A 24,883-nucleotide genomic window follows, 5' to 3' on the forward strand; every position below is an offset into this window, starting at 1 on the left:
ACAAATAGCTACAAAAAATAACAAAGAGTTACAAAAACAGTAAATAGTAATAGAATAATAACTATAACAAAATAATACGACAATCGAGGTACAAGAAACACTAGTTACTAACAGAAATTGAAGTACAATAAACTACTAGAGCAATATTATGACTACTGGTATAGACAAATAGCAAGACAATACACTGCTATCTACTAACTTTCTACTCTAATATGTATCCTCCACCCCTGATATCTAAGGTTATGCCATCGGTAAGTTGAAACTGCATCACACTTTGTCTAATAATCACCTATTTTCAATACTTATTCGGTCAACTTATATCTCTCCTAAAATCATCTATAGCCAAGCTCTCACACCCCTGCATGCACTAGGGTATCCATGCATTTCCCATTCACATGCCCAATCATCTTAGTCCAGCTTCTCGCAACTTGTCCTCCATCAAAAACATTCTCACCCTGTCTCGTATATCTTCATCTATAATCCTATTTTTTTAATATGTCCACACATCTATTGCAACATTCTTATTTTTACAACTTTTATCTTCTAAACGTAAAAGTTCTTGACTGACTAGCACTTCACCAACATAATTGGTCTAACTACCATTCTGTAGAACTTGTCTTTAAAGTTTGGTGACACCTTTTTATCACTCAAGTCTTCAGATGTTAGCCTGCATTTCATTTATTGTGCATCAATACGGTGAGTGACATTCTCATCAATTTCCCAATTTTCTTAATCTGTCGTGTGAGACGTGTGTATCAACATTTTTAACTTTATGATAATTTAAATATCTACCTATGCACACCTAAATTAAAAAAAATATAATTAATTAAAATTAAATTGAGGACATATTTATTTATTATGCCAGCTAAATTAAAACAGAAGAGTATTGTTTGCGTTTACTAGTTGTAAAAATCAACTAGAAGATATTGTTTATTATGTAAAAAAAAAATTAAGTTACGAGTCATTTTCTAATAAATATCTTTCTCTCTTTTCTATTTTAAAATTTATTTATATAAATACTATCTTTTTTTCCTTACAATTTATACAAAAACCCTAACCCAGCCTAAAATGCGGTGCTAGATTTAATGTTCTATGTTAAATGATGGAGAGTGGAGACTACAATAAAAGGGTCAGATTGAATCTGAGATCAAATATTAGGGACCAATACATATAATAGATTAAAATAGTGAGACAAACTGGATTTAGACAGAAACTCAAGGACCAAAAGGTTAACTTCATTCCAAAGAGGAACCTTTTCAGCAGTAGAGTCTTCGTTCGGCGACCAAAATGTCCGAAATTCCGGCGTCTAACTCCGTCAAAATTCCTTCAATGAAGTCAGAATCTCCCGTCGTCGATAGGAACTCCGGCGTCTTGAGGTTTCAGCCACCACTTCAATATCAGCCGTCCAAAATCGTTTTGGCGGACCTCAACGTTTACCCTCCTGATTCCGACGGCTATGATTCAGTACCCGTCGCTGCTGTATCTCCTGCATGTTTATCCAGGTTCCACTTGATACTTTTATGTAATAAAAAAGAAGAAAACAAAGAAGAAACTTGAATTGTTTAGAGCTTTCGGATTTAAACTGTCTAAGGTAGTTTCGGTTTTTTTTTTTATTTGAAAGAGGGCTAGGCTTGATTCCACATTTGCACTGTAATAGTTTGTACATCTTAAGCATGTGTTTTTTCAATATGAATTTGGAAGTACTATAATTACAACTTTCGCAGTTGAAAGTATTAAATAGTGTAAAAGGATCATACTCAAGGTACAGTTCTTTGATTCACCAACTAATAAGAGTTGCATTCCTTTTGGGAAGGAAGTAGTTGTAAGTGAAGATGACTCTATTTAGTAGTGTTAGAGCTGTTATTAAAAATTCAGCGGCAGCTATGAAAAAAGTGAGAAACACCACCACCAACAGCATACCTAATGTAATTCCACAAATGTGATCTGGGATGGTAGATTGTATGCATATCTTACCCCTAATTTTGTGGGATAGAGAAACTATTTCCGGTAAACCCTCGGCTCAAAAGAAATATTTTCGGAGCTTGATTGCAAGAAAAATATGACAACAAAATAGCAAGATACAAAATAAATGAAGCAGCAAATAGTAATACAAATTGAAGAATAAGAGACTGAGTGATTACTAAATAATACTACTAGCAAGGAGAATAGGAGAGGAGGAGGCTAGTCCCCCCATCTTCCACATAAAGTGTGACAACAATCGGCTACCTACTAACCTTCTACTCTAATCCTCGACCTCCAAACCTTCCTACATGTACTCAATAAGCTGTAGTTGTGCATGTCCTGTCTAATCACTTCTTCAGTTCTTTTTCGGCCTACCTCTGCCCAAAGAAAATAACTCGTGGAAAAGGAGTTCTTATACCGGCAGAGGTAATTCACCTCGATATGATGCTTTATTGTTTAGCTTTATTAGGTTGATATTATTGCTGGGACAAGAATAATTTATTACTTTAACCAGGGTCTGATATATTTGCAGGGTAATCGCTGATGAAATTTGTCAGGATAAGCTGAAGAAAGACATAGAGATTGCAGATACAGAAGGCAAACAATTGAAAAAATTGGGAAAATGCCGTTCAAGAATGAGTAAGTTAGACTGTCCTCCTGATTGTAATGGAGCTGATGCAGAGGTTGATCATAATGTTCAAGGTGTACCTTCATCTCGGGAAGAAAAAGTTAGCAGCCTTAAAACTGTGAGTTATAGTTTAATCCATTTATATTTGCTATGTTGATAGTTGGATAAGTTTGAAAGGTAATTCTGCACGAACTCGAGTTCAGTTATATACACAACCTGTACATATTTCTTGAGACCAACTTGGTGTATCGTAATGAATATTTTGACTTATCTAGAAAAGGGAATAGTTGATCCAGTTTGTCTTTTGTTACCTAGCTTTGTGCCTGTATCTATGTTCATATGTGTGCTAATTCTTTTCAATGTTTTCCGTATCATATCTTTTTATTACTTGAATTGAATGCAGTGTTTTCAAATGTGAAAAGTGGGAAAAGGCAAAAAAATCCACAGGACTTGAAACGAAAAGCGAGGATTGAAGCGTACAATTAGTTAAAATACCAAAATATGAATTTAGTACTATAATAATTAACTTGTAATTAAAATAACTAGTTTCAGCATTAATATAGTATGCTGTTTATATTCAACACAAGGGTGGAATCTCTTTCTTAGAAGTTATGTAAATGATTGGGAAGTAGAACGTGTATGTCTTTTGCTTCAGCTGCTAAGCAACATAGCTTTGGACGGCAACAAAGCTGATTCTATTTGATGCAAGGAGCATCCCCGGTCTAGGAGAGTTCTTGATTGTGCTTCATCTTGTGCCAGTAAAATCTTTTACTTTTCTTTTCCCTTAAAATAAGGGTAATTGTGCTAGTAAATCATCTTGTTTTAATTGTAAGAGAAAAGAGTAGTTTAACACCTTCTTGGTGCAGTTGTTTAAACTTTTGCATGATTCCATCTACTTCGCTTGTAGGGCTTGATACATGTTGCACGAAAAATGCCAAAGAACGGACATGCTCATTTTGTACTTGGCTTGATGTATCAAAGGATGGGTCAGCCTCAAAAGGTAGCTTATGGATTGCACTGTTCTTTTCCTGGGTCTGTTATCATTCTCTCTCCTGCACTGAACAGCTCATTCTAGGCAATTCTGGCATATGAGAAATCGGAAGAAATTTTAGTTCGCTCTGAGGAATCAATAGACAGACCTGAGTTGCTTTCTTTAGTCCAGGTTCATCATGCACAGGTATGAATGAACTTACACTCAGAGAAATTGCACATTTTCTAGTCAATGTTTCTCTATTAGTTTTTCAAACTTAAATATGTAATTACTGCTACCCACATACTTCCAAATCTCTTCGTGGTGCAGTGTATTCTGCTTGGAACCTTGGAAGATTGTAGTTCAGATGAGGAATTAGACCCCGAAGAGCTTGAAAATATTCTTGCTAAACTTAAGGAGGCTGTGAAATCTGATGTTAGGCAGGTGTCTATTTGGAATGCTCTTGGCATAATACTTCTTAGGACTGGTCGTTTGCAGGTGCAGCCATGTGAATATTTTGGTTCTTACTCGTTGACATACTTGGAACTTTCTTTGATTATCTTTTGACGCTTATGGTTTATGCAGAGTGCTATGTCAGTTTTCTCAACTTTGTTGGACATTTCCCCAGACAATTTGGATTGCCTTGGTAATCTTGGAATTGCTTGTCTCCAGAGGTATAAAGGGACATTCGTTGTTACTTGTTTTAGGCTACTTACTGTATTATTCAGGGTGTATATTAATGTCATCATTTCAATATCTTTTGTTTGATCAAATTAGACTAATGTAAAATAGATTGATGTAGAAGCTAAAAGCAATTGGAGAGGTGGAGAAGCACTTTGTATTTATGTGTTGGAAAGGGAAAAGATAAAGAATATCATATATGCTAAATGATGTTTCTATTGATGTTGCAATGGGAAAGGAAAAAAATCTATAACTTATGTGTTAATCACTTGCTGGGAGATTAGCTTGTTTTGGGGCTGAAAAACTGTTGATGCGTCATTATACTGTGCAGCATATGGACTTCGCTATTAGTTGGAATTGAGTGTTTATTGGGAAAAATTCACTTATATCCCTCTTTTATTTATGATAAACTACATTATACTGTTCCTTTTAGTGATGTAAAAATCTTCTGCGCTGTCACTTCCCTATTTATTGTCGAACTTATAGTTATTTCCTTGTCAGTTTGAATTAAAAGGAGACCTCAAGTGGTAAAAACCCTTGGGGGTGCACAAATGATCACAAAATGGGAACAAGCTTGTATATGACACTGGATGTCTCTTTTCCTTAAGTCATGCACATTTGATCATATCTACTGATGATTCTACTCGGCCGCTGGAACTTCTCTCTTTCATTTAGAGACAATGGAGTCTTCAGTATTGTATCTTTCTTAACCCGTGTGAAGAATGAAATTAGTGTTATGAAGGCTTGAAAGTTTCAAAAGAAATTAGGTTTGCTAATGTTTCTTCATGCTGAAGAAAAGTCCCGACCCAGCATGTCTAGAAAAGGGAGAGAAAAGGTTAATAGACTCATACTTCAATTGTAGATACTGTTGAGATAATAGAAATTATGCCTAAGCTTTTCCAACTTGGTAATATGGCTCTTAGCTGCTCACTCTGATTGCATCATTGGCCAAAATGATGCAATAGCTTCAGACAAACGGGGTTTGAAGATGATAACATTTGAAACGTACCCCTCAAAAAAACAAAGTATACAGACCTTAGATTTCTAAAAAGAGATATTTTTTTTATGACGGTGGTGTTTGAGCTATGTTGTATGGGGCGGAATGTTGAGATCTATAATTCAAGAAAATAGTGAGATCGACGAGGATGTCACATATTATTGGAGCGGGTCGGGTGGATGAAATGAAGGCTCACATTCGGTGTCTTTGCAATAAGAATGTGCCGTCAAATCTTAAAGGTAAGTTTTATAAAGTGGTTGTTAGACCAGCTATGTTGTACAAGACAAAATGTTGGCCGGTCAAGAACTCACACGTCCAGAAGATGAGAGTAACGGAAATGAGGATGTTGAGGTGGATGTGTGGGCACACTAGGCTAGATAGGATGAAGAACGAACATATTCAAGACAAAGTGGGAGTGGCCTCCGTAGTGGACAAGATGAGGAAAGTGAAGCTGAGATGGTTCGGACATATGAAGAGGAGATGTCCAGATGCCCCAGTGAGGAGACGTGGGAGGTTGACTATGGTGGGTCTGAGTAGAGGTACATGTAGGTCAAATATGGAGGTACAACTATGGAACACTTGCAGCTAACCGAGGACATGACACTAGATAGGAAGATATGGAGGTTGAGGATTAGAGTAGAAGGTTAGTAGGTAGTCGCACTATCTAATCTCCCTTATAATGGTATTAGTATTTCTTTTCCTCCTCGTGCTTTCTTATACTTTTTAAATAACCTGTTGTTTTCTTTGCTTCAGGTATCGTATTATTTGTTGGTGCTACTGGTATTCTCTACTGTATTCTTTTTCCCTTCTTGTTTTGTCATGCTTTTTTTGAGCTGAGAATCTATCAAAAATAACCTCTAACCTCATTAGGTAGGGTAAGGCTGGTGTGCACACCACCCTCTCAGACCCCACTTGTGAGATTTTGCAGGGTATGATGTTGTTGGGGCTAGCTTTTTTGCACCTTGACTTTTCCACCGGCATCTTCTCCTTCTCATCAGTACAAGTACCGGGCAACTCTGACAGTCGAGGCTTACGCAAATTGGAAGAAATCACCTAGTTTTGGGAGTTAAACCTGAGACCTCATAGTTCTCCCACTTCATTGACCATTAGGCCACACGTTTGGGTGCTTAAAAAACATATTGTATCCTGATGGCGGTAATCGTCATCCCATTAAAAGAGAAGTGTTTATCTTGTAGGCAGGGAAACCAATTTCAGGAGGTAACCTAGTTATTCCACCTTAAATGGGAGAACCTCGAGTTATCCCTGACTCAATCACTTCATAATAATCATCCTTCAAAGCAAATCCCATACCTTATACAACAAGAGCAATTAGATCTTGCAAATGGTGATACAGACAGTTACCTATTTTTAAGCTGTCACCGTTCTTGAGAATCAGCTTAACCTATCATGGATTTGAGTGGGACTTAAGGATCCCTGGAGAGATTGATCAAATGCTTCATTCCATATAGCTTCTACCATTGATTAGATTGTCTTTACTGCATTCATTGTCTCAAGCTTCCGTGCTTTTATTGGTTTGCAATTTTTCACACTGGTATTTTGATCAAATGCATATTCTGTTTTCTGATATCTGTGTTTATCTTTTTCTTTTGATTGGTGATAATTTGTTTTTGTTTTTATTGGGTGGGGTGGGGGGTGTTTCTTTGCTGTTAATCAGCTTTGGTAGATACACTAACTGATTAATATTTCACCAGGCATGTCTTCCTAAATTGCTCACTTGAGCTACTTTCTTTGCTGAATTGAATCACTTTGACAATGTCTTTCCAGTGGGAATCTAGAGCTTTCGGAAAAGTGCTTCCAAGATCTACTTCTAAAAGATCAGAACCATCCTACTGCTTTAATCAATTATGCTGCCGTTATCTTATATAAATATGGTTCAGTAGTGGCAGGTAAGAGGGTTTTACCTGTTTCATAATGTATATCCTTAGGCTATCAGATTTATGGTTACAGATCACTGCAAATATTATATTAGTAATGGTGCTCATTAGCATGTTTTCAAACATGGATATAAAAATTTAATAGAAACAGAAAACAGAGACTAACTAGTAAGCATGGGCTGTTAGTTTCAGGTGCGGGGGCAAATGCTCTTTATGGAACTTCTGCAGATCAAATCACTGCAGCCAATGTTGCCAAAGAGTGTTTACTAGCAGCTTTAAAAGCGGACTCAAAAGCAGCTCACATTTGGATAAATCTAGCTAACGCTTATTACTTGATGGGTGATCATAGGAGCTCTGCTAAATGCTTGGAAAAGGTGCCTCTTCTTCAAGGCTACAAACAGCTTTAAACCTCTCTTATATCTATTGTTACAAGATATTGATTCCTAGGCTATAGATGCATTAATGTTGACCTTGTATAAGTAATTTACCTTCCTTTTCTTTAACGAGTAGGCAGGAAAAATTGAACCTAATTGTTTAGCAACAAGATATGTGGTTGGAGTTCACCGCATCAGGGATGCAGAGAGGTCCCAGAATCCCAATGAGCAGCTCTCATGGGCTGGTAGTGAGATGGCGTCAATACTAAGAGAAGGAGATTCTACTTCGATAGAGCCTCCAATAGCATGGGCTGGTCTCGCCATGGTCCACAGGGCCCAACATGAAATTGTGGCAGGATTTGAAGTTGAGCATAATGAATTGGTGGAAGTCAAGGAGCATGCTATCTACAGTCTAAAGCAGGTAGGCTTTAAAGTTTTTGTATTTTTATCTGAGACTTGTTGGTTAGTTTGTTAACTTCTGATTTCCAGGAGTTGGATTGGTTATTTATTAGTTGAACATGTGATAAGGTGATCTATATGTATTTCCTCCATGGTGGAAGCGGTTACTTATCAAGTTGCTTATTTTGAATTGCTTAAACTTTATCTTTTACTGTGAAAGGAAATTAGTTGTTAACTCTTTCTTGCATGAGTTTATAGCATTAAAGCTACTTTACTTTCTTGCATCTGCTTTCCGACCCTCGATTTTCATTATGTTCTGTGACACTCTTGCGAAATGAAGTTTGGACTGAAAGCTTGGATTTTAGATTCTGATTTTTCAAATGACAGGCAATAGCCGAAGATCCTGCTGATGCTGTTCAATGGCACCAGCTTGGCCTTCATAGTCTTTGTACCCAACAATTTAAGATGTCTCAAGTGTACCTCAAGGCTGCAGTTGCACGTCGTAAGGAGTGCACCTATGCCTGGTCAAATCTTGGTAAATGCATCTCTCTTACACAATGTCATGCACAACTTTGCCCCCCTCTTTTCTTCTCCATATTTAATTATCGTGAAAACAGCCTTCATGTCTGCTGAAATGAATTGCACTATAGGTATTTCACTGCAACTATCCGAAGAGTCTTCTCAAGCTGAAGAGGTGTATAAACAGGCCTTGTCACTAGCTACATCAAAACAAGCGCACACAATATTTTCAAACCTTGGAAATCTCTATCGGCAGCTAAAACAGTATGAATGTGCAAAGGCAATGTTCAATAAATCACTTGAACTGCAACCTGGGTATGCACCTGCTTTAAACAATTTAGGTCTTGTATTTGTTGCTGAAGGGAAGTGGAAGGAAGCAAAGGACTCTTTTGACAACGCGATTCAGGCAGATCCATTGCTTGATGCTGCTAAATCCAACATGATTAAAGCTTCTAACATGTTCAATATGTATACCAGCATGTCATGATGTCTACGATTCATTGTATGATAATTTTTCCCCCTGTAATTATTTTGTATCGGGAAATGAACAGCCAAAAGGCGGTGGGAGTAAGGTGACGGAAGAAAAAAGAAAAAGAGAAGGGTAGATCTTAAGATTTGGAAATATCAGTTTTTTTTGGATTTTAGTTTGTTAAACTTAGCTCCTTTTGGAGTGTTAGCAAAGTAGAGATTTTTTTATAAACTAATGTTTCCTGCTTTTTTCATTTCCACATGCCTCGTGCTATAGATGTGACTAGTGCACCACCGGTGGCCTTTGTTCAAATTAAGCTTAATAGAGAAAAGTTTTAGTCCAATTAATCCTTGATGAGGTTGATACAGGCACTGGGAATAATTTAAATTGCATTTCACTTTGTGTTCATGTCTAACTTTCTGATTTAAAGTTATCATGCAGGGTTGTGGTCAACTGGATTTACCCTGCCTGAGATGAGGAGATTCAGTGTATGTAAAACTGTTTATACTACCAAGTTCCCCAAAGAAATCTGATATGGCTGTGATTATTATGGCTCATGAGCTAATGTTTCGAAAACAATTAGCTTTTCTCCATTTACTTTCTTCAGAATGGATGGTTATGGCTGGTTGTTTGTCGTACACACTATGCCTTTGATTTTTCTGGCTTGCATCTTTCAAAAGATTGTCCATACCTCTGCCAACTTTCCCTCTTCACACTTTCTACTCATGCTATTTTTTAACTATTGCTGCCATTAATACCAATAAAGTTACCAGTATCATAATTTTCTCAAGGAAGTGTTGTAAACATTCCGTCCTGACTGAAACAGTGTCAAAGGCATCAGAAAGCCCTTAGTCGTTTATTTGGAACTATTCAGCTAGGAAAGTATGAATTTGGATTGAGAAAAAATAAGGACAATCCTCTCAAACACAGTTGGACAAATTTGAAATTCCCACTCCCCATTTGTTCCCGCTTGTGGAGAAGCTACTAATTATTAGGATCATTTTTGAGTTGCCTCTTTTTATGTTCATTTCTAATCGAATCTCTGTAGGTATCTGAATAGTTTCGATGATGATGAAAATACTGGTCCAACTGGTGGCACAAACGAAGCTCTCATGACTCCTAAGGTTGTTCAAAATGTCTGTCGTTTCGGGTGTTTACAAATTTTGCTCATTTAAGATTTATATTAGGTTCTGCCACAAGGCCGAAGTGAATTGTGGATCATCTGATACTGTGGATAATGGTATCCCGTGTATGTGTGTATGGGCTAGCTTGCCTGTATTGTATGTTATATTAAGCAGCAGAAAGTGAGCTTGGTCAGCCGATCAATAATCCCACAAATGACATTTGTGGACCGCAGACAATGAATTCAGACAAAAACCTACTCATATATTGTGCAGAACATTATTTTAAAAGGTGATAATGTAGCGCGAAACATTTTACTTATAATGGAGCGTAAGTTTCTTGAGTGTTTAGTTTAATAAATTTAAAACTATGGCATTTGAAGTAGATTAAAATATACAAATTGTAGAAAACATATAAACATTATATAAAATTCGGGAAAAAATACAACATATCTTAGATATCATAATGCATTGCAAAATGAAAATGTTTTGGATTGTGCAATTGCATCGAAGCATTTTGAAGTTGCATGAAAGGAATTCCAGTATTACTGACCTTTCTTTTACACAACGGTCCTTCAAACGACTATTTGTACACTCGAAATGTTGCATGTTGCATCAAGAAAATTAGTCACAATTTTCCTCCAATTGAAGGGTATAGTAAAACAAAGAGGACGGGAAAATAGGAAAATAGTGGGGGATGTACGTGAAACACAGTTGCATATTGGCCCATAGAGAACTTTGCGTCAAGAGTGTACCATGAACCAATTTGTTGCTTCCACTTTCTTATCCATTGTTCATATTTGTTTTTGCATATTAATTTAAATTTGTATTAAAAAATTCTACGTTAATAGTAAAATATTTTATATTAAAAATGATTTTATATTTAAAATTAAATCTGAGATCTTTAATAAAAAATAAAAAAATATGTACCAATTACTTCCATCGTAATCTTTGATGAGTATTACTCCATATACTTGGGTTGAAAATATCCTTAACTTATTAGAAACAAACTCAAAGATACCATCCTCTCACTTACCGGATAAAAATGCTCTAATCATATTAGAAACGGTGCAATAATATTCTTACATCTATTGAATCAAATTTGTTCCCAACATTATTTTCAGGCTTAAAATAAATTTTGACCAGATCTAACCCAAAAAAACTAATCATGCATTACATTATCCAGTTCTTGCATGGATTGCTCCTATTTCAGGGTAGTCTTTAATTTCCACACTTCAAATAGGTGATTTTTAATTTTTGTTTATGTTGCTCATTTAATGAAAATTTGTAGATTAAGAATTTTTAGCTATGACCTAATTTCACAAGATAAAAGTTCAAATTTTTTGTTTTGTCCGACATAAATTATGTAAAATCTAATTAATAAGACAGAAGTTTAGAAAACTTTTATATTGTTCGACAAAAAAATTGTAGAGAACTTAAGACATAGATTTTGAAACAAAACTTATGTTTCTATCGAGTATCGACATAAGTTCAGAAGAAATTAAGTTATATCTTACAAGTCATAACTTGTAGGTATAAACTAAATTTATGCCTCAAACTACATAAATTACACAGGAATTAAGCGATATAAATTATTTTACCTTGTAAGACATAACTTGTGTTATAGTATGATACGAAAGTATGAACTTTTTACTTTGTGAATTTACTTTTGTCTTGCAAATAAATTTTTAATTTTTTCTATGTAAGAGATATGTTCAACCATGTTTTACTTTTTCCATTCACTTTTACTTATCACTTTTAACACATCAAGAAAAAATAATTATTCTTTTCATGTTTAACTTTTATCATTAATTACTTATTCTCTAAATTATTTTCTAAGGCCTAATATTTTAATAGGGATAATGTAATAAAACAAACATATCAATCATTATTTTCTTAATGAATATACAACGACAATATCATATCCAGTAAAATCTCACAAGGATAGAATATACGCAGACCTTACCACTACCTCGTGGATGTAGAAAGACTGTCTTGAAATACCCTAGGCTCAAGTGTAACAATCCCAAATAAAAGGAAAAAAAATAGAGGAGAAAATATAATGATTAATAAGAAAAATAGTATAAAGTCTACGTGAGTGAAACAATAACAGTAAAATAGTGTGATAATCGAAATAGAATAAACAAACAAGAACTGTAAGGGCACAATTAATCTTACATCAGACACTAAACCTCTCAAGTCAAGAGACATTGATTTAGAGCCTGTTTGGATTGACTTATAAGTTACTTATAAGCTGTTTTCAAATTTTTTTTTAATGTTTGACTGATCAATTTAAAATAATTTTGTACTTAAAATAAACTTCAATAAATAATACGATTTATTTGAATGTACTTATTTTAAATAGCTTATAAATTAAAAACAACTTATAAATCAAAAAAAATAAGTTAAATTTCACCTACTCATTTTTTTTCACTTATAAAGAGTTTTCAACCTATAAGAAAATAAGTTCGTCCACACATGCTGGTTAAAGGTTAAAAATTAAATATCAACTCTAAAATAGAGACATTTGTCCTAAGGAAAGGAAAAAGGGAAAAGGCGATATAAAATATGTACTGGGGTCTCAATCGTCGTTGATTTGGACTTATTTTGGGCATTGTTCGTTTCGCTCACACTGCTTCGCTCGTCTGAAAATGGATAATCAGGGTTTTACAGTCTGAAATTCGGAGCTAAAGCAAAATGGAAGCCGTTGAATCACTATGCATGTATAACCTAAAACAACCTATACTTGATAAACAGTACTTAGGGTTTGATCCTCAACCTCCCGAAACGCCGTCGATTTCATCGGAACCCAATCTTCAAAACCCTCCTCGGAATCTCCCAATAACCGAGGAAAACGATGTTGATGATGAGATAGCGCTACAAACCATTGTCGATGAGCTTCAGAATCTGGTGTTAAACCAGGCATTCAGTGACGAGAGAGCAAAAGGAGGTATTCATGAATACATTAAGGCAAAATCTGAAAATGAAGATGAGAAAGCTGTGCAAATGATCGTTGAAGAGATTCAGAATCTGGTGTTAAACCTGGCATTCAGTGAAGAGAGAGCAAAAGGAGATATTCATGAAGGAATTGGAAGAGACGAAATCGTAAATGAGTACGGAGGTAATCGTTATGAAGATGGTGACAATAGTTTGAGCGAAAATGTAAATGTGATTGATGTGAAAAATGAGAAAGGTGGTGAGGCGGGTTCAGAGAAATGGGGATTTGATCACTATGAAGATGGTGACTATAGTTGGAGCGAAAATGGAATTTTAATTGATGTGGAAAATGAGAAAGGTGGTGAGGCGGGTTCAAAGGAATGGGGATTTGATCATTATGAAGATGGTGACCATAGTTGGAGCGGAAATGGAATTGATGTGGCAAATGAGAACGGCAGTGATGCTGGTTCAAAAGAATGGGGATGTAATGCGAATGGGAGGAGGTTGAATTACCCGTTAAGGCCTGATGCTGTGGATTGTGCTTATTATATGAAAACAGGGACATGTCAATACGGATTGAATTGCAAGTTTAATCACCCTTCGCGAAGGAGTAATCAGGTATGATGTGATGGGTTTGAAATGGATTTAGCTGTACTTAATTCCATATTTTGCGGATTGAATGAATGGCTTTGTTGAATGGAAGAGTGTTGTGGATGAATCTTAACAGTAGAGGATTGTGGTGTTCTACTGTTTTGTTTGTTAATTTACGGGATCATTCAATTTGTTTCTTTTGCATAGTGCACTTCTAAAGTAATGGGGATGAAATGGGCCCAAATGGTGTAAAAGGATTCATATGGCGGACCCCGACTAGTAAGAGATTGAGTGTAGTAGTTGTTGCTACACTTCTGAAGTAATGATGGGCTTGGGGAGCAAGCTAACTGATTGTTGCTTCATAGTTAGTTGTTGGCACTTAAGGGGCATGATAAATCATGCATTGAAATGTGTGGTTAAAGAATGGTGAATTCATTTCTCTTCTCTCTAAAGTAATGACTTTTACTTGACATCTATGTGCGAGATGTATGAGTGTAGGATTCAATTTTTTCTGTTTTAGTAGGATGGGTGTCTGGAGGTTATGTTGATCTATGTGGTGGTCTTTCTTGCATTACTGTTCGTATGCTTAGGTTAGAACTTAGATCTTAAAAACTTTTGTGATGCTTACAGTATTGAGTTCATTTGTGACTTCTTCAGCAGTGGGCAATGGAGAGGGGCAAGCAAAAGGAAGAAAGCGAGGAAAGAGCAGGGCTGATTGAATGCAAGGTTATGAAATTTATCATAGTTAAAAGCATGACAGACTAGGAAAACCTTTGTTACTTCTATGCTTGATCTTTTGGAATAATTTGGTGTTATGTTGAATATTGAGCATCATAATGTAAAAAATAATGTTATTGCTTTATGAAATACAGCCTCTTTGATATCCACTGATAAACTTGTTTATTAACATGCACCTCATGTCTACCATTTAATTTATGCCAGAAACACATGAGAGACGATTTATGGTAAAAATCAGTTCTTCCATTTCTGTGATAGTCATCTTGATCAAGCTGTTAGTGATTTGGCTGCATGACCAATGCAAGCTGACATTATTGGATTACTGAACTAGTTTGGCTTACTACAATAAGGTTGCATTATCAATAAGTATGGTTTAACATATTTATATTTAAAGACTTTGTGGGTTCCTCTACTTTTTGGTATACTACTTGTATACGGGAGTTTTTGTTCCCTTCATTTCAGTGAAATTACCTTTTACTAGATTAGAAAGAAAACTCATGTATTTCAAAACATGTTTCTTAGCGCCTGCTCCTTATAAGATGATGAGGAGAAAATAGCAAATTGTCATAATTAATCTAGTTTGAACTTTAAATGTAATGGCTTAGATAACAGCTTATTCCAACTTATTATACAAAGATAAAGAAAAAATTCTAAAATTAATTAGCATTTTTTGCTAACCAAAATTAATTATCATGTAGATATGCAGAATGACCATCTTTTGAGATATCTATTTGTCTCTTAGAATAGACTCTTAGAATATAGTCTTTCTTTGATAAAGTATTTTATTAATATGAACCAGCACCTAGTAGTTGTTGCATATGTAGTAGTGTAAAAGCTCGTTCCTTTATAAATATAGAGTACTGAGGACATCCTGCTTCTAGGATTTCTTTCCATGCGGCTTCTTTTACAATTATTTTGAACCTTGGTTAAATGATGTAATATTACCTTCCCAAAAGAAGCTGTAGAGGCACATCTAATGGAGCTAGTCCAGTGCAAACTGGAATAAGCTGTAGTATGAAAAGTAAAGGTTTTGACCATAGTGTTTTATAATAAAGTACTTGTAATTGCTGAGGGAGAACCCCATCCATGGTGCATGGAAGCTCTTCCTTTTTGTTAGTAGGTAGTTCTAGTCATTTCCTAGACTTATTAAAGGATCTATAGCGAAAGGGATCATGTAATTTCCTTTAAGTGTGGCTGCTTTTCTCATATAAATTTGTTAGAATAGTGACTTTCAATTGCATAATGGTAGAATGTAATGGATTGATAAAAAGGCCACAGGTTTGCATACAAGGGTGTGGCCTATTGGTCAAGAGAACCACGAGGTCTTAGGTTTAAATCCCAGCAGAAGCAAGTACCCCGTGGAATTAGTCGAAGTACGTGCAAGATGACCGACACCATGGTTTTCAAAAATAAAATAGTCATACGTTTCTATGTGGAGGAGAAAAAAGTTGTCTTCGAGGAGCTACGTTAAGTGCAACATGCATAGTTTAGTATTTTAGTTGTGGAATAAGTTCATGCATAAAGTTGAACTGACACTGCTCAATGATCCATCTTCTTTTTTCTTTTTATCAGTAAGCAGTCCATCTTTATTTATCCTGTGTTTTCGTAGATACATTTGCAGAACTAAACTGATCAGAGATTGACTGATTATTACTGTTCTTACATGTTATTTTATGTAGTGTTGTTAATTCTCTTCATGGTGATATCTTGAGATGAGATTAAATTTTTGCACCTTTGTAAATAGGACCTCTATGTGATGACCTTGCCTATATGGATGCATCGAAATGCTTCTCTCCTTTGTGTTGTGCTGTAACTGGAATCTGTCTCTTAATTGTCAGGGCTAAGATTCTGAGTTACACAATTGAGAACTCTTAAGTTGCTGAAACAATTGTGAAAGTGGGTGTTTCCAGGCATATCTCTATGATAGATGTGTGGAAAAAAAAATTGTCATGGCTTGCTGTATATTATATTTTATAAGTTTTGTTTCCTTGTCTTTTTTTTTTGGGGTGGGGGGGTGGGGGGGGGGGGGATGGATAAAATCATAAAATATTGTTTCTCAATTGCTTTGGCTCTGTTCTCTGCCCCTGGCATTGTTGCTTTAACAGAAATGTCTTCATTTGTTTTTATTGATGAAACTTATCCTTCTGGGCTCTGTTATAAGTACTTAAAGCTTCTAAACTGTATTAACGGTAGCATATTTCCTTTTTGGCTAATTTTTTTTCTTTTTCCGTTAATCTTGCAGTATTACCTAACAGAAGGAGGATGCAAGTATGGAAATGCCTGTAAATATAATCATAGTGGGATACAGGGTGCAAGCTCACCTGTTCTGGATTTTAACTTTCTTGGCCTGCCAGTTCGACCGGTAATGCTCCTTGCTGTCATTTAGAACCTTTTTGAATTTTAGAATTATGTCCTTAAGGGATTTGTCTTCATTTCAGGGTGAGAAGGATTGCCCCTACTACATGCGCACTGGCACCTGCAAGTATGGATCTAATTGCAGGTTTCATCATCCGGATCCTACTACAATGACTGGAAACAATCCTTCCTTTGGATATAACAATGGTGAATCTGCTCCAGTACAAAGTGCCTCCTATTCACCAGTGTCTTCTTGGTCTTCATCTCGTGCATCGAATGAGACAGCTCCTTTCCTACCAGTGGTATATGCAGCAAACCAAGGCATTCTTCCTCTAGGTCCACAATGGAACAGGTTTCAGGTAATTTATTATTAATTTAACTTGTTTCTGAAATAATTGTTGTTTATGGCTGTCCTGAAAGATGGCTCATTGTGTCTAATGCTTCAGCAAATCCCTATTTCTTTGATTCAGAATATTTTGAGACTGGTACTTCTATTCCATGGAATGCAAACTTTATTGGTTTTGATATGTAAATTTAAAGAAGGAAGATTCTACTAGTATATATGTAGCTTAACAAAGTCACAGAATAGCAGTTAGTCAAGCCCCGCGTGACATACCATTCTATCTTGGTTCAAGAAACTAAATGTTTTCTGGGCACATGTTAATACACTAGTCACTGCAAAGAAAAGATGTTTCTATGATGTCATATGCTATGTGAATTAAGTGAAGTTTATAATCATTTTAGTATTTGTCTTTTGTTTGTAAACCGTAAAACTTATTTGACAGTGTTTGCCTCTTGTTCAATAAGTTTCCTCTGACTTGTACCTTGTTTGTTTTTGCTGATTCAGGCCCCGGTCTATCCAACCCCAGAGAAGAGCCTACCTGCACCTCCAGCATTTACTATGAAGGATCCAGCAACTAAGACAAACATCTATTCTCGACCTCAACCGCCGTGGCTTGTTGAAGAATACCCTGAACGTCCAGGTCAACCTGATTGCAGTTACTTCATTAAAACAGGAGATTGTAAATATAAGTCTAACTGCAAATTTCATCATCCAAAGACTCAAAAATCCAAGACGAACCTCCCGAGTATTCTCAGTGACAAGGGCCTGCCCCTAAGACCAGTAAGTTTTTCTTCTGTCCAGATCTAAAAGCTTTTTGAGGCATATGTAAGTGAAATATGTAGCTGGGGTTTGAGGACACCTGCTCCTCCTGATGTCCTTAATTTCTAGCTAATGTTTGAGGGCACTTTTGAGTTTTTAACGTATACTTCTCCAACAGAATGTCTGAATAACATCTCTCTGACTCTGGACAAGCAACTTCTTCAAAGACTACTTCATTCCTTTCAAGATGGTTTTTTGTTCTTATATAGTAGTACTTGGCCAAGATTATAGGACCCTTTATATTTATTTCAGATTTCTAACAATAAATCTCAATTATGGACCAAATAATTGTAAACTTGTGATTTCATTTTGTTTTGTATATGTAGGGCCAAGCTCTCTGTTCATTCTATAGCCGTTATGGGATTTGCAAGTATGGACCTGCCTGTAAGTTTGACCATCCCGAACAAAATGACAACGCAGTATCTTCTCCTGGGTTTCCTTTTTATCAGCCTCCATTTGGCAATTCTGCAACAACAGATGGCTTGAGGATGTCAAGGAAAGGAAATGGAAGTGGCTCTCTAGTACAGCAGTCTGTCTAAGAAATCTTTGCATCCATTTCATCCAGAATTTAGAATAGAAATCACATGGCTTACAAACAGACTGGAAACTCTTTGTAGTGTTTAACGTTTTGTGCTAATAGGTCAAGCAAATGGGATTCTGTATATTATAGCTTGTTTTTAGACTGCAGGAGGGTATATGCATGATGATGCACCAGTATGTCATTAGGAACATTTACTTAATCAGAATGTGGAACCTCTTCTTAATGTTAGTTCTTGCTCGAGCAAGTAAGTTTCATTTCAGGGAAGGATGACATACTTTCTGTTTTGTAGTCCTGTTTTGGTCTCTGCTATGGCCGTACGTGGTAAAAATACTTTTCAGCAGAGCAGCACCTTGAACATGAATTCGCCTATATGAGCCCGTTTGGATGGGCTTAAAAAAAGTAATTGTTATGTATGAAGTGCTTTTAGAACTTTGAAGTGTTGAAAGTTATTTTTATAAATAAGCAATTGAGTGTTTGGATAAAAGTGTTTATGCCGAAGAAATAAGGAAAACGATGTGAATTTTTGGGTTAAAAGAATAAAAAAGGTAGTTTGAGAATTTAGTTAAAATATTAGGGATGTAAAAATAATTTCTATGGTCAAAGAAAATGGTTTTAGACACTTGGAAAAAAAAGTTAGAAATCCTAACTTTTCATTTTTGGCCAACTTTAAGAATTTTATGACTTAAAGTTAGCATTAGGCAAACACTACAATAAGCTAAAAAAGACTTATAAGTTGGTCAAACCAACTTATAAGCCCATCCAAACGGGCTCTATGTTGCGTCTAGTTCTTTTGAAATTGAAGAAAATGTTTCTCCCTACTCCTATGCTCTGCTTTTGTTGAGATGCTACTATTCTCCATAATAACTTCTTAAAAGAGTCAAAATTATCTAGTTAAATATCCATTCGTTAGCTAATATCCAACTTTCTCAAAATTTAATTATGTTACATCAAACTCCCAGGAATATTGAAGTTACATTTGAAGCTTTTCTCTTGGTTTAAGTTTAGAGGAGAGCATACTTATCAGTTATCACTCCATTTCTTGCTGGATTGGACCTTAACAATACTACGATGACTTCTAAGTCTCCAAGTGGTGCTGTAAAAAGAGTCATTTGAACGGCTCATAAATGGACTAATTCTAACTTAATCCTGGAACTACGTCTTCTTAAATTCTTTGAAGATGTCGGAAATAAGCTACTAAGGACAAGACCACTGTCGAGTGATTTACAAGAACGGTCTTCAGAGGTGGGTGGTCATGAATATTTGACCTTGCTTACCTCATGGACAAAACTTGCTTCAAGTTTAACAAGATGTTGACCTCGACGGTTTGCCGACGGAACAAGTGGGTATCTTGAGCTTTCAAGATCATTTATTGTAATTTCTTGTTGTAATTCTACTCAACATGACAGAAAATTACAGCAACTCAAGAAAATGAGCAAGTACTATAAGGAAATAAGTTGTTAATTCATGACAGGACATATGGACCACAACTTGTTTCAAACAATGAAAGGAGTATATTTTTAAAGGCTCTTTTAGTTGGCAAATAAGTTATCCCGAGATTAATTCTCCAGTATTGTTATTTCATCCTCAATGTTGGATAAAACATTATGATCCCAAAATAAATTATCCCACAATTTTATCCCAACAAAACATTGGAATAACTCATCCTCAAATTAATCAAGGGATTAGTTATCTACTAATTAATTAGACACTGCCTTTCTCTTAAAGGGTAAAGTCAAATTTTATTAATTGATTCAAGACGGTCCTGCATACAGGTAACCAAAACATAAAGATAACTCTGAATCCTTTGTTCTCAAATCCTTTAGACTTATACTCTGTATTACTGACCTTTTAACACATTTTATGTAGAGAACTTCCTAAAACACTGCATTATTTGATACTCTAAATGAGCAATGAGGTCAGAATCTACACTATTTCAGGCATTAATTTCAACATCAGACAACAATTAGAGCTATTCATCACCAGTTAAAATTTCCATGCATTCCCAGCTATCAGAATCAGAATACTACAAACATCCAATTAAATCTTTGAAAAACATGACCATAGAAATCCAAAATTTCAACATAAACATGCTTCAGAAAGCACAACCCAATTTAGCTTTGAAATAGTAAAATTACACGAAAATAAGAAATGTTTGAAATAGCACTAAATTCTTCTAACACCAAGGGTATAGGAATATTGAAATTATACTTCCAAAATTAAGGGATTCATTCCTCCCCTCAAGAAGATGCTTTCGCCTTCCTAGGAGCCAATTGAGTCTCAGGCTGCATGAATAAAAAATGTTCAGGATACTTGCAAAAGATACATACTTGAGAAAATTAATGGCAGAAACAAAAAGCTCTCAAGATGACTGATGAAAAAGCAAAGGCAACTGACATAAAGTAGACATCGTGTATTTGAGTTATACGAATCAACTATGAGGAAGAACAAGAAAACATAGAAACTATACCTCTTTCTTAACAGATTCTTCCTTTTCAGACAACACCAGCTCGATATGGCACGGATGTGACATATAAGCTGCAGAAATGTCAAGAGGTTAAAATCGTAATGGCAATCCCTCAACTACAATAACAACCATTGAGGAAATAAGAGGAGCACTTACGATTGATTCTTCCATGAGCACGGTATGTACGGCGCCTCTGTTTCTGTGCTTGGTTTACTTGGATGTGAGTTATGTAAAGTGAATCCACATCCAAGCCTTTAACCTAAAATGAAGTGAAAGCAACAACAAACTCATCTTTAGGGAAAAGCAAAAGTGAAGGACCGAGATAAATGATATAATCCTACAAATTAGAACATACTTCAGCATTACTCTCAGCATTTTTGAGCAAATCTAGAATAAACTTTGCAGATTTGACAGGCCAACGTCCTTGTCCATTTGAGTGGCGATTCTTTGCCTGAGCAGTACGACCAACCCCACGACAAAAGCGTGTGAAGGGGATGGCTTGTTTGTGAGCAAGAACATCCTCCAAGTAGCTCTTTGCCTTGTTCAAAGGCATCTTCCTAAGGGCGTGCGCTGTTTCTCTAGTATTCTAGAGATAGATAATAAGTACACATTGAGTAAGGAAGGCATGCAATGATTAGAATAACCATCAGAAATTACAGAACTATTATATATCATTCAAACTGATGCAGAACTGTACGAAGAAAGAACATTGATCCTAGAGAACCAATTCTCACCAGAACTGTACGAAGAAAGAACATTGATCCTAGAGAACCAATTCTCACCAGAAGAATCAATGTTCTGAAAAAAAGTTGATGAGGCTGAGTTTTGTGCTATTGGTGATTGATTGAGAGTTCATTTTGTTTTATTTTTGCAAAATATTATATGATGATAGTGATAAATAATCAGATCCACTGAACAGTAAAGATCACAAAGAAAAAATGAAAACAGTTCTCAAAATCAAAATTTGAAAAATTATGCTGTGCCCTGATGAAATCATTAGTGAGCCAAGTGGTCTGCGGAAGCTGCAACTTCTTTACTTAAGAGCCTCTTACAACACAGATATAGGCAAGAAAAACCTCAGAGACTAAATGTCTAAAGTGCAAGCATTCTCAGAAGTCTACTGAAGACAAAAAAGTACATCAACACTTTTACTTTGTGAACAAACTCAGATACATGCTACAAATACAGCGATTGTCATCAACATTCAAATTGCACAGTATCACCCCCTCTTCTGTCCTACACTAATTGAAACAGAACTGAACACACCGTTATTTGCCAACAACCACAGAGCCAACGTGCTTATCACAAGTATTTTAGCTGAAATAGCTAGCTTAACACAAAGAATTTAAAAGGCGTAACAGAACTGTCAAAAAAATGTTTATCTGCTACATAATTGATGGATACATTTACTTTAACAAGACTAAGTCATTTGACTGGAGTCTAATCACAAAAACAAAGCTTGCTGAATCGAGAATAAGGGAAACCGCCGATACAAACAAATGAAATTCGATTTATCTTGACAATAACATAGTAACAACAATGAACAATATGCAAATGCGAAAATAAAGATATTTTGAATCCCACAACGCAACAACAAAAATAGCAATCGCCAATAGATCGAAGTTTGACATAAGAATGTATATCACACACCTTAAAATGAGCTCTGAGATCCGAACCCCTAGCTTTGCAGGCTGATAAAATAACAAAAAATCCATGTCAAAACATTTAAAAATCAAATAAACACGCTTTGATAATGCTACAAACATAAACATATATCAACACTCGTTTATAATGCTACAAACATCACAGTATTGCAACATAAAAATGTGTGTATCGTATTGAGTACTCACATTTGGTTGGGTTCTCTGGTTCATTCGAATACTTCACCTACATAAAAAACAAAAGGATTAACACAGAAATCAATCGGAGAATTCGAAGGTTTAAACGCACGAACTTACCATGGCTGCCGGTGATGCTGCTATTCCCCTGCAGCTGCTGATAGAAGATGATGCTAGGGTTTTCGTATTCAATTGAAATATATTCTGGTTATAAAAGTTACAATAACAACTGATTGGGCTGTCTTCATTTTTACTGGGCCTCTTGAAGTATTTGGGCCCTTAACTTTGTGTTGAGCTGTTATTTTGTAAAAATTTCATGGATAGCCTATTGGATAGCCCTTAACTCATTTAACTTATAGTTAGGTTTCTCAAAATATTAAACTCGTAGCAGACATTGACCGATTATTACTGTTCTTACATGTTATTTTATGTAGTGTTGTTAATTCTCTTCATGGTGATATGTTGAGATGAGATTAAATTTTTACAATTTTGAAAATAGGACCTCTATGTGGTGACATTGCCTATATGGGTGCATCGAGATGCTTCTCTCTTTTGCGTTCTGCTGTAACTGAAATTTGCCATTTATAATTGTCAATGCTAAGATTCTGAGTTACACAATTAAGTCATCTGGTTATGTCTTGTTGTATACTATATTTTATAAGTTTTGTTTTATTGTCTTTTTTGGGGACGGATAAATTCTTTTTCTCAATTGTTTTGGCTCTGTTCTCTGCTCCTGGCATTGTTGCTTTAACAGAAATGTCTTCATTTATTTTAGTGATGAAACTTATCCTCCTTGTCTCAGATATAAGTACTTAAAAATTCTAAACTGTATTGACGGTAGAATATTTTCTTTTTTGGCTATTTTTTTTTTCTTTTTCTGTTAATCTTGCAGTATTACCTAACAGAAGGAGGGTGCAAGTATAGAAAAGCCTATAAATATAATCATAGTAGGATAAAGGGTGCAATCTCACCTGTCTTGGATTTTAACTTTCTTAGCCTGCCAATTCGACTGGTAATGCTCATCGCTGTCATTCAGAATCTTTTTTAATTTGAGAATTATGTCCTTAAGGGATTTGTCATCATCTCAGAGTGAGAAGGATTGCCCCTACTACATGCGCACTAGCACCTGCAAGTATGCATCTAATTGCAGGTTTCACCATTCTGATCCTACTACAGTGACCGGAAACAATCCTTCCTTTGGATACAACAATGTTGGATCTGCTCCAGAACAAAGTGCCTCCTATTCATCAGTGTCTTCTTGGTCTTCACCACGCGCATTGAATGAGACAGCTCCTTTCGTACCAGTGGAATATCTAGCAAGCGAAGGCATTTTTCCTCTAGGTCCACAAAGGAACAGGTTTCAAGTAATTTGTTTAACTTCCTTGTTTCTGAAATAATTGTTGTTTATGGCTGTCCTAAAAGATGGGTCATCGTGTCTAATGCTTCAGCAAATTCCTATTTCTTTAAAACAGTCAAATTTATCTAGTTATATCTCCGTTCGTTAGCTAATATCCAACTTTCTCAAATTTATTTTTGGTACATGAAACTCCCACAATACTAAAGTTAGATTGAAGCTTTTGTCTTTATTTAAATTTAGAGAACATTCTCATTACTCCAATTCTTTCTAGATCGGACATAAACAATACTTTGAATTTTGATCACTCCAAAGTCACCACGTGGAGCGGTAAAATACAAATATTTAAATGGCTCACAAGTGGACTAATTCTAACATTAAATCTGAAACTACAATAGATATCGAGTGCCGCTTTTCTCCGTCCGAAAATCTCCATCTGCTCTAGGTGGGCGCGAGCTAGAATCCTGATGTCAGTTTGGTTGTTCAAAAGATTGTCTCTTTACCTCTTGCATCTTCATCTTTTCACACATCTTAAATTCTTTGAAGATGTCGGAAATAAGCGATGGAGGACGTCACTATTGAGTGATTTACAAGAATAACCTTAGAGATAGGTTGTCGTGAATATTTGACTTGGCTTATCTCATGGACAAAATTTCAAGTTTAACAACTTGAAGATTTGTAGGTTTGCCAACGGAACAAATCAAGACTGACCACTCATTTTCAAGGTTATTGATTTTAATTTCCTGTTGTAATTCTACTCAACATGACAGAATTACAGCAACTCAAGAAAATGAGCGAGCATTACAAGGAAATAAGTTCTTAATTCAAGACAGGACACATGGAGCAGAACTTGAATCAAACACTGGAAGGAGGATTTTAAGCGTGATA

General features: G+C 35.7%; 4 protein-coding genes across 7 annotated transcripts; 3 read left to right on the forward strand and 1 right to left on the reverse strand.

The window, feature by feature from the left end:
- The first annotated feature begins 1,186 nt into the window (after positions 1–1,186).
- On the forward strand, positions 1,187–9,153 carry LOC129899264 (probable UDP-N-acetylglucosamine--peptide N-acetylglucosaminyltransferase SPINDLY). Of its 3 annotated transcripts, XM_055974157.1 has the most exons (12): positions 1,189–1,502; positions 2,495–2,559; positions 2,644–2,708; positions 3,498–3,590; positions 3,666–3,767; positions 3,891–4,058; positions 4,146–4,234; positions 7,024–7,145; positions 7,320–7,507; positions 7,644–7,928; positions 8,294–8,441; positions 8,557–9,153. In XM_055974157.1, exons 1-12 carry the CDS (start codon positions 1,288–1,290, stop codon positions 8,910–8,912), a joined length of 1,896 nt encoding a protein of 631 aa, XP_055830132.1. In that variant the 5' UTR covers positions 1,189–1,287; the 3' UTR covers positions 8,913–9,153. The 3 variants fall into 3 exon arrangements, with proteins under 3 accessions (XP_055830131.1, XP_055830132.1, XP_055830130.1); XM_055974156.1 differs by having other exon boundaries at positions 1,187–1,502; positions 2,495–2,708; positions 7,326–7,507; XM_055974155.1 differs by having other exon boundaries at positions 2,495–2,708.
- Positions 9,154–12,558: 3,405 nt separating this feature from the next.
- LOC129899034 (zinc finger CCCH domain-containing protein 67-like) lies at positions 12,559–18,562 on the forward strand. Of its 2 annotated transcripts, none has more exons than XM_055973788.1 (6): positions 12,559–13,570; positions 14,204–14,269; positions 16,524–16,643; positions 16,720–16,995; positions 17,484–17,759; positions 18,125–18,562. In XM_055973788.1, exons 1-6 carry the CDS (start codon positions 12,713–12,715, stop codon positions 18,335–18,337), a joined length of 1,809 nt encoding a protein of 602 aa, XP_055829763.1. In that variant the 5' UTR covers positions 12,559–12,712; the 3' UTR covers positions 18,338–18,562. The 2 variants fall into 2 exon arrangements, with proteins under 2 accessions (XP_055829763.1, XP_055829762.1); XM_055973787.1 differs by having other exon boundaries at positions 12,560–13,570; positions 14,201–14,269.
- A 1,753-nt stretch (positions 18,563–20,315) lies between these two features.
- Positions 20,316–22,888, reverse strand: LOC129901323 (60S ribosomal protein L17-1-like). The gene is made up of 7 exons (XM_055976467.1): positions 22,762–22,888; positions 22,654–22,690; positions 22,454–22,494; positions 21,159–21,389; positions 20,960–21,062; positions 20,807–20,874; positions 20,316–20,621 (listed from the first exon to the last, which is right to left on the reverse strand). The coding sequence occupies exons 1-7, from the start codon at positions 22,762–22,764 to the stop codon at positions 20,577–20,579; spliced, it is 528 nt and encodes a 175-aa protein (XP_055832442.1). The 5' UTR covers positions 22,765–22,888; the 3' UTR covers positions 20,316–20,576.
- LOC129900150 (zinc finger CCCH domain-containing protein 67-like) lies at positions 22,763–24,463 on the forward strand. The gene is made up of 4 exons (XM_055975093.1): positions 22,763–22,825; positions 23,534–23,653; positions 23,730–23,998; positions 24,394–24,463. Exons 1-4 carry the CDS (start codon positions 22,763–22,765, stop codon positions 24,461–24,463), a joined length of 522 nt encoding a protein of 173 aa, XP_055831068.1.
- Positions 24,464–24,883: the final 420 nt, after the last annotated feature.

Source organism: Solanum dulcamara, chromosome 8, assembly GCF_947179165.1.
Source record: "Solanum dulcamara chromosome 8, daSolDulc1.2, whole genome shotgun sequence".
NCBI lineage: Eukaryota > Viridiplantae > Streptophyta > Magnoliopsida > Solanales > Solanaceae > Solanum > Solanum dulcamara.

Coding starts and splice junctions, on each gene's coding strand:
- LOC129899034 (XM_055973787.1), top strand. CDS start 12,713: ATGGAAGCCGTTGAATCACTATGCATGTATAACCTAAAACAACCTATA. Junction 14,270..16,523: donor CAGGGCTGATTGAATGCAAG/GTTATGAAATTT, acceptor TTAATCTTGCAG/TATTACCTAACAGAAGGAGG. Junction 17,760..18,124: donor AGGGCCTGCCCCTAAGACCA/GTAAGTTTTTCT, acceptor TTGTATATGTAG/GGCCAAGCTCTCTGTTCATT.
- LOC129901323 (XM_055976467.1), bottom strand. Junction 22,495..22,653: donor ACCAGAGAACCCAACCAAAT/GTGAGTACTCAA, acceptor TTATTTTATCAG/CCTGCAAAGCTAGGGGTTCG. Junction 20,622..20,806: donor AAGAATCTGTTAAGAAAGAG/GTATAGTTTCTA, acceptor TTATTCATGCAG/CCTGAGACTCAATTGGCTCC.
- LOC129899264 (XM_055974155.1), top strand. CDS start 1,288: ATGTCCGAAATTCCGGCGTCTAACTCCGTCAAAATTCCTTCAATGAAG. Junction 1,503..2,494: donor TCTCCTGCATGTTTATCCAG/GTTCCACTTGAT, acceptor ATATATTTGCAG/GGTAATCGCTGATGAAATTT. Junction 3,591..3,665: donor GGATGGGTCAGCCTCAAAAG/GTAGCTTATGGA, acceptor AGCTCATTCTAG/GCAATTCTGGCATATGAGAA.
- LOC129900150 (XM_055975093.1), top strand. CDS start 22,763: ATGGCTGCCGGTGATGCTGCTATTCCCCTGCAGCTGCTGATAGAAGAT. Junction 22,826..23,533: donor AAGATGATGCTAGGGTTTTC/GTATTCAATTGA, acceptor TTAATCTTGCAG/TATTACCTAACAGAAGGAGG. Junction 23,654..23,729: donor TTAGCCTGCCAATTCGACTG/GTAATGCTCATC, acceptor TCATCATCTCAG/AGTGAGAAGGATTGCCCCTA.